This window comes from Uloborus diversus, chromosome 3 (genome assembly GCF_026930045.1).
Source record: "Uloborus diversus isolate 005 chromosome 3, Udiv.v.3.1, whole genome shotgun sequence".
Lineage (NCBI taxonomy): Eukaryota > Metazoa > Arthropoda > Arachnida > Araneae > Uloboridae > Uloborus > Uloborus diversus.
This window is the reverse complement of record NC_072733.1, coordinates 209,997,480-210,010,928: the sequence shown is the minus strand read 5'-3', so window position 1 is coordinate 210,010,928 and position 13,449 is coordinate 209,997,480. Positions and strand designations below refer to the sequence as shown.

Genomic DNA, 13,449 nt, shown 5'->3' with positions numbered 1-13,449 from the left:
GCATTTTCAGTATCGCAAGTTTCATGGACCAGCAGGAAATAACATTCGGAAGCAGGATAGCATATAAAATGGACAATATATAATCAGGAGCTCGTATTTTGTATTTTTATGGTGTTTGAACACAATCTTAGATCACATTTTTTTTATTTCCTAATGATTTGAAATTGGGATACGTTATACTCTACTTCCTGTTCCAAAACAAAATGTTTTAACTCTTCATAAATAGCTTGTGTACAAACAATTAATGCTTGATTACACACAAGTAAGCGAACAATCCCTGAAACAGTATGATTAATTGGTAAGTATTGAAATTTGTTAAGAAAAATTGTGTTGGGTATGATTTGTATTACTTTCACAAAAATGGCTCAAAATCGCTAGTAAATACTTTTTTATTTTTTATTTATTTTTTTTTTATTTTTCAGGTAGCATTTCTGTTTCAGCATTATTTAATAGTAATTAGTTCGTGTGCTTAGTTATGTAACGAAGATACATTTTTTTTTAAATTTTATCAGGTTGGAAAGCTGTGGGAAGAAAAGGACAAATGGATTGGTCAGTATCTAGGTACATTAGCAAATCTGAAGCAGCATGAAGATCCTCCAATACTTGCCTCACAAATTAGGCAAGAAAGAGAAGTAAGTGTTTTCTGCTTCCAATTATTCATATCACACTGTTTAAACCTTACTTGTAATAAGAAAATTATTTAAATAAGAAAATTAACATATTTTATAATAAAACATAAATTATTCTCCTATTCCACAGCCAAAATTAAAATTTTAGTTTATAAAAATAAAAAACAAAAAGAATTTTGCATTGATGATTCTTACAGTGAAAGGGGTATTAATGCATTGGCAAAGTATCAAAATCAAGTGTTTTTTTTTTTTTTTTTTTTTTTTGTTGAATGTTTTAAAGCTAATGTCAGCAATTAAGTTTGATTTCTATTTTCTAACATTTTATATTCAATTATGTTCATTGTTCGGGGGTCACAGAACTTCTATCTTTCCTATAATTCCCATATGGGGAGAATACTTGCTATGTTTCAAATGCTTTTTGTTCCCATGCTAATAATTTTCAAAATTTTTAGCTATTGTTTAAACAGCATTTCATTATGGTTCCCAGTGAAATCTTATTTTCAGGGTTGCCAACTCTTCCTAGTTTTATCCATACTGATTTTTTTTTCCACAAACTCGAATATTTTCATGTTATCAACTGGATGGAAAATTCATGAAATCGGGATTCAGCGTTCTTTGGGAGTTTCCCAATAGTGTATGCCCCCCTCCCATCATTTGTTCAAAAGTCAGAAGAAATTGCATCAGAATATATCAATACTTTGTGTTTAGTTAAAAAGTTAACAAAATCTGGACATTTTCTCTAAATTTTGACAATGTTTTATTTCTCGTTTAAGTCAGCCTGCCCCCCCCCCCCCGAACTTTGTATTTTGTTTCTTATGTCAAATTTCTTGATTTGTGTGACAACTAAAACGCTAATAGAAAAGTGGAAAATATGAGTTTTGTCACTATGTACAACATGAAATCAGTTAGAATTATGTTTTCAAATCCCCCATTTAATTTAGTGACAAAATTAAAAATTACTATGAGACAAAAGGATGATGCTGTTATTTTGCTACTTGTTTATTTTCAGTGTTTTATGTCAAATTTTTTAACTTTGCCTCAAAACAGACGGTGTTTTAATTTAAAGTTTATTTGTTTTATTTTACAGAACTTTGAAAGTCAGGTGAAGCCCATTCTAAGCAAACCAAAGCCGAAAGTAGAACCACCTCCAGCAGCTGATGAAAAAACATCTAATGTTGATCAATCACAGACTGATAGTGAAATGAAAGATACCTCTAATGGCTCAGAGAAACCTGAAACTGAGCCAACAGACAAAGCAGAAAACCGCTCACAACCAGAAACTATGGAAATAAATTAGCTGCAAGAAATGTAGCAAAACCCTTTGGATCTGTGATCATTTTGCTTGTAAAATTCATTTTTCATTTTTTTATGATTATCTGTTTGCAGGCTGTAACTGGAGTTAGATATCAGTACTGTTATTAATTTATTGTAATTAATGTATTTGATGTTTCATTATTACTCATGTTAATTTTCTTACATTTTCTATAGCTTATTTGATTGTCACCAAATACTTAGCAAAAATTTTATAGTCTACTTTCTTCAGCATGTGCTGACTTATCATTCAGCAAAAATTTTTATTAAAGTACTTATTGCACATTCAGCCCTCATTATCATGTTGTCCATCAAACTGTCAACAAAACATTCTCATAAGCAGAGCAGGGTAGTTTTCTCAACATGTAAACTTTTGCCAATGACAAATATGAAAAACTAATTTCATTATTAGTTGACAGTTAATTTGTACATTTTACAAAGGGGGTACATTTAAGTTCACAAATCAATAATCAGCAACAAAAAACCTCTTAAGTTTAAATTTAATGAGTTATATATTTGAATTGCATGGAAAATGTATACTGTCCCCTAACTTAAACATTTCGTAAACTCATGAAGATGTTTTCAAACTTTTATTAGATTTTAAAAAAAGAAAACAAAATGCACCATTAAATATTTCATGAAATTTTTATGAAAACGGGGAAAAAAAGTTATTTAGAATTTTAAAGAAATATTTCTGTTTTTCATAGGAATTCTTAATTTTTTACTCTGCAAAACATTTGAATCGCCTATTTTTTAAATTGCTTTGAATAAGCCAACGTTTTAAACACAAACATACTTTACCATAAAAATATTTGTTATTTTAAAATGCCGTTTTTGTGCACAAGAACAAAAATTATAAAACGGGAAAAAATGACGACTAACTGGGGAGACGTTTTAAAGTTTCTTTTCCAGCTTTTCAAACCATTATATTTTTTAAAATATTACATATCACCTTCATGTTTGCATCGTTTATTTTATCTAAACTTTCTGTTGTATGAGGGGAACTTGGTCTAAATATTTGTGTCACTTTTTCGTTTATCGGAAAGATTTCTTATTCAAGACTTAATGTTCTAATTTTTATTACAATATGGAATTCAACAAAAGAATTTAACCCATAACATAGCCAAATCAGTCAAGCCCACTTCAAGCATTATAAATTGTTAGGTTCTGGTGGAAGTAATTACCTACCTTCAAAATAAGAGACAAAAATAGCAAAACATAAGTTTTGGCCCAACAGGTGAAAAACTTTTCCATTTCTTTAATATAATACAGACCCTAGAAGATGTGTTACTGTGAGCAAATGTTGCTTTTCTACCGATGAAATGTTTTTGCTTGTTGAAAGTGCCAATTCATGGCAACTATAGAAATTTATTACCTTTTTTACTTTCTTCTATAATTTAAAAAAGAGTATTAGTTTCTTGTAAATTTTTGAATTTTGATAGATTTGCACTTTTTGAGATGTGCTAAGTTCATTTCAACCAATTTTGCAAAATGGGTGTCAGAATCAGTGTGATAGGATTGTGACCGCTTTGCAGCAAAAACTACTGCATGAATTAAACAAAATTTGATACACATGTACTCCTATGTAAACTTGTGCCCATCAATTTTCGGTGTGAGTTCCTCCAAGGGGAGTAGAGCAATCAAACGTTTCCTACAGACATGTGATTTTTCAGTATTTTTACTGAATTCAGTATGTTTTGAGAGAGCAAAATACTGTGTGCAGAAAAAAAAAGGAGCATTGGAAGCTAAATTCAACACGTTCCATTTAATTTCAAGCATCAAATTAAAATAGTCTGCTATATGTATACTAAATACATGGGTGAGCATTCAGGTGTAGTAAAATATACTAACAATGTTGTGTTTGTTCTAAAACTCATGTAATTTCAGTATTTTTCAGCCTGTTTAGGCCACATGTGTCATTTCTCAGTTATGGGTGTTTGCTATTCCTCAGGATGTAACTCATAGAGTCGGACAAAATTTGGTCAATGTGTTGACTCTAATGGGTACAGTTGCTGATTTTGGTGCCAATAGCTCAAAAAAAAGGGTTGAACAATCGATTTTTTTTTTCTTCTATTCTTAACTCCCAGTTATCCACAGAATAGGGTGAGATGGTAACCGCAAAAAGCGAGAACTACGGATAACCCGAATAATAGGTGAAAAACTATACTTAGTGTATGCAAAAGTTAAAAAATATTATAAACACTTAATCATGCATTTAAATAATAACTGAAATCCTTGCTACATTGCATCTGCTAACATTGAATGGGAAAAATAGATGTTAGTCCCCTGGTTCGATCCTAGCCTGTGAAAGATCCAAAGTCCATTAAAGATGATTGGGGGATGTTGAATGTGCTCAAGGTCACTAAGTCTTCCAAGTGAAACGATACCTCTGGGGGTGCTAAGCAACGAGTTATTCGGCTTCTGATTTGGTTCTAAATTATCAAACTGTCCATATATAGTGCTGCCATCTATCGTGTTATCTGAGCCAAATCATACTTCCGCTTAAAATAGGTGCTCGAGTAAACAAAAGTTGTACCTCTCTGCCTTAGGGTACCCTTGCCACTCGAGCTCGTGTTTTGGAGTGGCATAAGTAACAACAACAACAGTTTTTAAAAAACTTATGGAAAGACCTGCGTAGTTAATCCTAACTGTGGATAATCAGGAGTTTATTGCATAAACATAAAATAATTACTGTTTACAATGGTTACATCCAAGAATTTATAATATAGATATAGAAAAAACTTTCACTTTTGGGCAGTATTTACATGAAACCTAGGGATACATACAAAATGTGGATACGAAATGTATATGTATATAATGTGAAGAATATACTTATGACACACAATATCATAACCCTGTATCATAAGGCGGAGGTTTTTATTACTATAATGCTTTCATGATATAGTAAATTTGCTCAGAAGTTAACTCACAACAGGGGATAGTTATGACATTTTACCTGCATTGCATTTTTTAAAGTAAAATGGTAACACATAGTAAGTATATTCACATTTTTAGTATTTATTGTTTTAAATAAAAAATCATTCAACAGTGAAAAGAGATATTTATATACATAATTCCAATAGCATTAAGGCAGAAAAGTTTACAACTTGAGAATATAACCCATATACTAACACCTTACATTTCTGTACTGTTAACCGACACCATACACGATCTACATGCATTGCACTGGAAGAAAAGGATGACTGTAGCAGATAAGGGAAACAAGGAAGATTGACTAATAGGGAAACTTGACCCATGGTGATGTTTCCCATGAAAAGGATATTTAGGGGAAATTTTAGTCATATTATTGGTTGACCAGTTACACAACAGTATTTAGCAGGGACAAGCGATTTCAGAATTTTCAGTGGTTTTCAAAAAATTCAGTGTTAAATGATACTGCACCTTAAAAGTCAAGTTTAGATTTTGGAATTTTTTAGATTTTAACCTCCAGTTTGAGGGAAATGAAATTTAAAAGTATGCACGTTTTAATCACTTTCTGGGCTATCTATGGATATCCAGTAGTTATATATAATTTTAATTTAAATTGCTGAAAGCTAAAGGTAAACAAGAGAAAGCTATCTAGGAAGACTTGACCCAAAGACTAATTTAATATTTTTGTTGATGTTTTTCAACGAAATTTTATTTTTGAATAGATAAAATAGTCATTTAGGCTTAATGATTTGAGTTTATTTATTCAATAACTCTAATATATATTATTTTACTGTGAAAAATTGTTTTTATTTGACAAATAACTAAAATACTAATAATCTTTGAGCCCAACGAGTTGTTACTTGGTAAATTATCTGAAATATTGCTCAGATCTGATTCGATAAAGTTTTGAATTTGACTTCTGCTCTCCTGCTGATATGGAGTAAGATTAATAATAATAAATATATATATATATGTAACACTTCATCTAAAGAGTGAAAATTTTGTATATTCACTTCAAGTATCACTTATTTAAACAAAATACGCCATCAATCCTACGTTTTTGAGTTCAATATCTAGGATGATTCTTACATTCATGAGGGGGATCATATCTTCCTAGCTCGAGAGACACTTTACCCATTTGCAGACTTGATGAATATAATTTTTTTGTACCATTTCTGCTTGGAATTATGCTATTATTTTTAGCCATAACAATGTGCAGAATGGCAAACTGTTTACATATATGTTTTATTTCGTTTTAACTATTCTACAAAAAAAAAAGAAAGAAAAAGGGAAATGAAAAACAAAAAATTGGGTCAAGTCTCCCTAGCTTCCCCTATAGCATTATTTGTTGGTTCTTTTTATGGATAGCAGCCCATTGTTTACTTTCAGACTGACGAGTCCGTAACAAGGAAGAAACTGCAAAATTCTGTGTCATAACCGGGCTGTCAGTATATTGCATGCATATAAGATAATGTTCAAACCAAGTGCACTATGCAGTAAAACTAGTGTTGTATTCTTCTACTAGTCATTTCCACATGCAATGGATAAAGTCAAAAGATTCAAGGACACAATTCTTTAGGTTAAATTTTAGTCTCGTAATTCCCAGAATTTTTTGTGGAAATGCTAATAGTTCTCACCCAAAGGGTAAAGAAGCTTATTCATTAGGGAATTGGAGAATTAATATTACTTCAAACAGCCAGAAAGCAAAGCAAATTTTATATGAGATCGTAAAAAAATTAGAAACAAACTTAAAAGTTACATCAAATAGTTACTTATTAGCTGTCTTTAGGACTTTCTCAATAAAAAAAATTACTTCTATTCATTGAATCGACTTTCTGCATCGTGCAAACGTCAGTATTCAAATAAATTTGAAATTACTTCATGAATTTAATTAAAAACCTGAAACTGAATTGATTAGTATGAGTGCGATAATTTTTAATGCACAATTGATTTGTAGTGATCAAAGAAAAAAGAAACAGAAAAAAAAGTTAGTTGGAAACTAAAAGTGTTCAGTAATTGAAGAGTAAAAATGAAATGGAAAGTCATAAAAAGAAAAAGTAAACACTTTGAAAGCCAACCCTATTGTCAAAAACTGTACATAAATGATATAGTACTATGAATCAATATAACATTACCTCCATAGTCCAGTTTAAAACTCATCTGCTTTCCATTTCTTTCTGTTGTCTGTTATGTCAAAGTTCTGCCTGTGGCATGCATGGCATAAAAACAAGTCTCTTATTGCTTGTCAAAAATTAACTACAATTATTTTCCAGATGTTTTCATTTTTTCACTGAAAGTGTTTTAGTTCTGAAGAAGGATTGTATTCTATCGCAAGAACTTACTGTGATGGTAGTCCGGAGTGTTATTGTGAAATGTGGAAGCCACTGAACATTAAAACTGTATGCTGCTAATTCCCAAAATAGGAAAGAAAAGTGATGCAACATCTGGGTGTCATGATAATGAGGGTTGATTATTTTTTTGTTCTTTAATATCAGTCACATATGAGGCAGTGAGCAGCAAAGGGATGTAAGCGGACATTTTCAAGTTTTGAGTAAAATGTGTTTAAAGATAAGCTCCTAGGTAGGCTTTCATTGATTTTTTATTCTAAATCATGCTGTTCAGCAGAACATACCAGGTCTACTAGTACTATATCTTGCCCCAAGACAGAGGAGAAGTTCACCTACCATTTGTGCTGGTTATCTCCAATTTTTTAATTTTGCCACTTACATCCCTTTGCTTCTCACTGCCTCATATGAGGCAGTGAGAAGCAAAGGGATGTAAACGGACGTTTTTAAGTTTGGAGTAAAAAATGCATTTAAAGTTCCATTCCTAAGTAGACTTTCATTGAAAAGTTTTTCTAAATGTGCAGCAAAACCTAACAGGGCTACCAGTACTATTTCTTGCCCAAAAACACAGGAGATGTACTTGTTGACACTTTTGTACTGGTTATTGCCAAATTTTAAATTATGGCACTTACACTCCTTTGCTTCTCACTGCCTCATCTGTTAAATTATTTTATTTTTGTTGCACATTGAATAGCTTTATTTTTATTTCTTCATATTTAATTAAGTTTTAATTGTATTGATGTATGGTAATTTTAGTATAAAATCCTTATACACCTTAAATGTTTAAAAGGTGCTTTGCAGATGAAATCAATTTTGTTTTTTACCAGAAATATCCCAACGTCAATAAAGCTTAAATAATGTAATGAAGTATACAACTGTTTTAGGCGGTGTAGACTTATAGTGCAAAAACTGATATAATACTTGAATATTGCAATAAAAAGTTAAGAACAAAATGCATGACTAATGACAAAATTTTCAGGGACTTGCAAGCTGATCAATTAAGAAAGTCAACAATTAGAAGTTAGCAGCCAATCATCAGTACTATGCAGTCAGTCAAAATTAAATACATGTACAATTGAAGTAAAAAAAAAAAGGATGCAGTTTGGAGTAGGGGAAACTAGGGAGGTTTGACTTCATAGGCAGAACCCATGAGGATTTTTTCAATGAAAAGGATATTTAGGGAGAATTTTAGTCATTATTGGTTGACCAGTCACACCATAGTATTTTGCAGGGATACGCCATTTCAAAATTGTCAGTTTGTTTTCAAGAAATTCAGTGTTAAATGATACTGCACTTTAAAAGTAAAGTTTGAAGATTTTGGAATTTTTTATATTTTAACCTCTAGTTTTGAAGAAAATGAATTTTAAAAGAATGCATGCTTTAGTTGGTTTTCTATAGCTATCTATTGATGTACAGTAGTTTTATATAACTTTAATCTAAGTTGCTAAAAAGTTAAGGTAAACAAAGGAAAGCTAACTAGGGAGACTTGATCCAAAGACTAATTTGATATTTTTGTTTAATTTGATGTTTTTTCAATGAATTTTTATTTTTTAATAGATAAAATATAGTCATTTTAGACATAATGATTTGATTTTATTCATGCAATAACTCTAATGTTGTGAATATGAAGACCTGATCTTTTTTAATACTAATAATCTTTGAGCCCAATGAGTTGTTACATAGTAAATTATTTGAAATATCACTTAGGTGTGATCTGATAAAGTTTCGAATTAGACTTCTGCTCTGCTGATGATATGGAGTAAGATTAATAATAATAAAATACACTGTGCTATCTGTTTAACGACACTCAATTTAACGACAGCCTTTCACGGTCCCAGATGGTCCACTGTAGTGTTAAAGCATTCTATTTAAGGAAGTTTTCTATGTAACTACAGTTTTTTGTGATCCCTTGAAAGTGGTTAAACAGAGAAACAACTGTATATCTAACACTTCACCTAAAGAGTAAACATTTAGTATATTCACTTCAAACATCACTTATTTAAACAAAAAACACCATCTAGCCTGCGTTTTTGATTTCAATATTTATGATTCTTCTTACATTCTTGAGGGAGGACACTTGACCCATGTTTTTTTTGTACCATTCCTACTTGAAATTATGTTACTATTTTTAGCCATAATAATGTGCAAAATGGCAATTATTTATGTATAGTTTTTATTTCATTCTAATTATTCTGCAAAAAAAAATAGAAAAAGAAAAACCAAAAATTTGGTCAATTCTCCCAAGTTTCCCCTATTGTTTATTATGAATAATCATTTGTTAGTTAAGAAAAAAACTTTAATTAAAAAGAGCTGTTGAAAAAATTATCAAGGACGATGAAAGAAAATGAAATTTATGAAAAAGTTGAAGTTTATAAGAATCAGCTCAAAACTGCTTATCCCTCTGCCAGGCTCGCTTCAAAAAGTTTCATCCTTAGGCTTGCTGCATCACTTTATACTTACGTATTAAGATGATTTAGTCACTTTATTTTAGATATTTGACCTTAAAAGTGCATTTTATATCTAATATATTGACTTAAAGTGCATATTTGTTACATAAACTAGCATATTACCTGCCTATTAAAAGTAATGGATTGTTACTGAAGTAATACAAAAGTTAGCATCTATCTGTATCACCCAAGCATTTGATGTTACAATTTTAATTATGAATTAACAAATGAATGAATATGAATAATTTAACTATGATCAAAACAATTTTACTCTTACATCTGACAGATTTGAGCACCTAATGGAGGGTTAAAGGAAGGCAATCAACAATTGACGAAAATCCCTGAAATCTGAAAAAAAAGAAAATGAATGAATGTGAAAATAATTGAAACTATTACATCAAAAATAAAGGAAGCAAAGTATCACCTTAATAAACACATGAGGAAAAGGTGTTAAAATCATCTGTAGAGCTAAAAAAAAAAAAAAACTTACAGATTAACTTAGAAGCTTGATTTTTATTTTCATTTGTTTCATTTATTTATTTTTATTATTTCTTGTATGTTATCTGATTAAGAGTGTTTAAACTGTATGTCAACTTACTACCTATTACACTGTATTTATTTCTCTACCAAAGTTCTTAATGCTTCCTAAATTGTTGAACTAAAATTTGAGTGCATGAGTGTAAGCAACTACAAAAATGTGTGTTTGCTAAGTTTGAACATACGAAACTGTATTCACTAGGCATATTGCCGACTGAGTGTTCAACATTGTGTTCATTAATATATAAAGTCTGAATTTGTTTTTTCCTTTTAACCACATAGGCAAAATAGGTACAAAAAAAATCTGTTTTCATTTTAAGTCATATCTTTTAAACTGGCTGTTTAGAGGAATAATTTTCACTAAATTATTCCTCTAAACAGCCCCATAAAATTTACACTAAATTATGTCTCTTTTTTAAATTTTTTACAGTTGAATATCACTCTACATAATGGTTTTCTTTAGAAACTTTTCAAATAGGCACAGATTAATAGTGTTTCTAAAAGGAATTTTCTGCTTCAGTTACAATCTGCCTGTGTTTGAATTAAAGTCATACATATTCAAAGCACCATAATACTATATTTTGATGTACTAAGTTGAGCATTCCGAAATACGATTTTCCAAGCTTTGTTTTGAGAGTTATCATAACTTGCCTCTATAGTTATTAACATTCTTACTTCTATTTTAGTTTTTATTGTGGTTGATACTTTTAATTCTAAGTTTTTTCGTTTTTTAAATATGTTTTTTGACTTGACTCTTTGGGCTTAAATCATTGGAATATTTCTTTTTTTTTTTACCCAATATTCCAACTAGCTATGGGATGATAATTTTAAATTACTGTTTGTAAATTTTTCAAATCATTTTGATCTAAATTATTTTGTCAGTAAAAAAAAAGAAGAACTATTAGAACTCAGCTGTGCTGTTATGTAGCTCTGAATGAAATTAGTGATCCAACTACAAGCATCTCCTATGGATGAAGCTTACTTAATGATTATAAGTGGTGTTGCTGTTTGACATATATTGGTAGTGTATTTATTTTTTATTGTTTTGAAGATTTGCATTACAATAAATGTATTCATGAAAGAAATTTTGCTTCTTAAATCAACATACTATCTTAATGTTCTAATTTAAAAAACTCTTGATGCTCTTGATATAACTAAAAATCTTACAGTACTCGATATATTTCCGATAACCCACATTTAGTGGTATTATATTTGTTTCTAATTTATGTTTATATAAGTTCACATTACGAGCACTCGAAAAATTTAATGCAAAAATGCAATAATCATCGACATTTTTAACCGTAACAGCATCTGCTGCAATACTAACTAGAATAGAAACATAACATAATCCCCCTACCCTTTCCTGAAATTCTGCCAACAAAATGGTATAGTCTGTTTAGTTAAATAGGCTATAAATACAGTCAATTCGCGATAACTCGAATCTAAAGGGACCGACGAAGAAATTCGACTTATCAAAAGTTTGATTTGTCGCTAGTTTCGGTTTTCCACATTTCAATTTCAAAAACCATCGAATATTTTAATTAATATGTACATATAATAGACAAAATTACAGAACTTAGAAAAAGATTTTAAGCACAATATGCACTTTAATCAAAAAATTGAGAGAAAAAATCAAGAGCATGGTTTTTGATTTCGATACTACTGGAACCACTTGAAGAAAGCTGATTCAACTTGAGGAAAGGTGCTCTTCATCATTCGTTTGAAATTCAGATTCATGGATTCTGCCTCTTTAGAAATTTCTCTTTTTCTTTTAATATCATAAACAATACTTGCTTAGACTTCTTTAATACTAAAGAAAACTCACTCTGTCTCTTAGGAGCTTATCAGCAAGGTGTCGGGACTTGATAAAAACTTAGAATTATGATAATGTTTGAGTTGTCGGACTTCAAGTTATCGCGAATTGACTATGTTATCTAAGGAGGTGGTAGGGGGCGAGCATTTATTTAAAATCTTGTAAAGTTAATTTGATGCATACATCTTGATTTCAAAGCAAGATACCTATCTCTATTCATTTTTAATCTGTCTTAATAACACATGGCTTCAGTTGACCATTTAAAAGATTTACTATAACGGTGGGATTGTTATGAGGCGGGCCGTGGTGACCTGACCGGTAAGACTTGTGACCGGAGTGTCCAGTGTTGAGCCGGTCGAAGATCCACGGTCTTCATAAATGGTGACTGGGGGGGGGGGGGTGTTAAATATACTCGTGGTCACGAAGTCCTCCAAGCGAAACAATACCTCTGGGGGTGCTGGAATAGATATTGTTCGGTTCCTGGTCTGGATCAAAAATCAGATCTATCTTCAGGATCCCATCTAACTGGTTAAACCACAAACAGTGGTAGGTGACCCTGAAGGGAAAAGGGATCGTTTTTGAGTTTTTAAAATTTCCTTTGGAATCATAAATGTACCTAGGAGAGTCCTTTAGAGCAGCAGCTCCCAACCTTTTCCCCTTTGCTAACCCCTTTAAAAATGCCAAAGTAGGGGGAACCATTTGTGCAGTGAGTAGTAAGCAAAAAAAGAAAGAAAACATGCATACCAAACAGTTTGAGGGTGTTTTAGTTTGATGTTGCTGAATAGTTCATAAAACACGATAGCAAAACATAGAAGTTGAAACATTTCTGCCAAATAAAATGATAGCTAGAACAGTGAGGCAAAACAAAATCAACAAAGAACAAATCCAGTGATTATTCTTTAAGCTTCAGGCAACTTTGAAAATACTTTTAACTGGATTGTTATGGAATAAAGAAGCTCAATCTGACAGTTTAAGTCTTATAACATTACGTTGCGCATTTTATTTGTTTATATTGTTACGAGTCCAGCCACTTCAAGAAATTCTTTTAATGACGACACAGTTCTTGAGAAAACACAGGAGATTTGTTTACAAATATTAATAATAGAGCAGGTAACAATTGCAAACATCCAGCAATTAATCGAATATCGTTAAACACTATATATTACTCAGTACACCACGCATTTAAATCCAATGTACGTGAAAAGAACAGCAATTCGAAAATCACAGCGCAAGGGCTAAAGCCAGGGGTGATTGTGTTCTGGTATTTTCGGACGTATTTCCGGTATTTTTATGTCCGAAAATACCGGAATTATGTTTTTTTTTTTTTTTTTTTTTTTTTTGTTATGCTTTTATCTTCCTACCTCCGCATTTTTTTTAAAATTATATAATACTCATCAAATATACCTGCAAGAGCCTTAAGATGGACAAATGTCAGG

The 13,449-nt window shown here is 31.0% G+C and overlaps 1 protein-coding gene across 2 annotated transcripts in view; it reads left to right on the top strand.

Annotated features, from left to right (window-relative positions):
- The window catches only part of LOC129219414 (97 kDa heat shock protein-like), a 61,573-nt gene extending 50,288 nt beyond the window's left edge, over nucleotides 1-11,285 (top strand). The window contains exons 16-18 of one of the 2 annotated variants that reach the window (XM_054853802.1): nucleotides 513-632; nucleotides 1,717-1,973; nucleotides 9,950-11,285. In XM_054853802.1, the coding sequence (XP_054709777.1) occupies nucleotides 513-632; nucleotides 1,717-1,926 (330 nt within the window). In that variant the 3' untranslated portion in view covers nucleotides 1,927-1,973; nucleotides 9,950-11,285. Of the gene's footprint in view, nucleotides 1-512; nucleotides 633-1,716; nucleotides 2,560-9,949 lie in introns of those variants that run through there. The other variant, XM_054853801.1, reaches the window with a different exon arrangement.
- The last annotated feature ends 2,164 nt before the right edge of the window (nucleotides 11,286-13,449 follow it).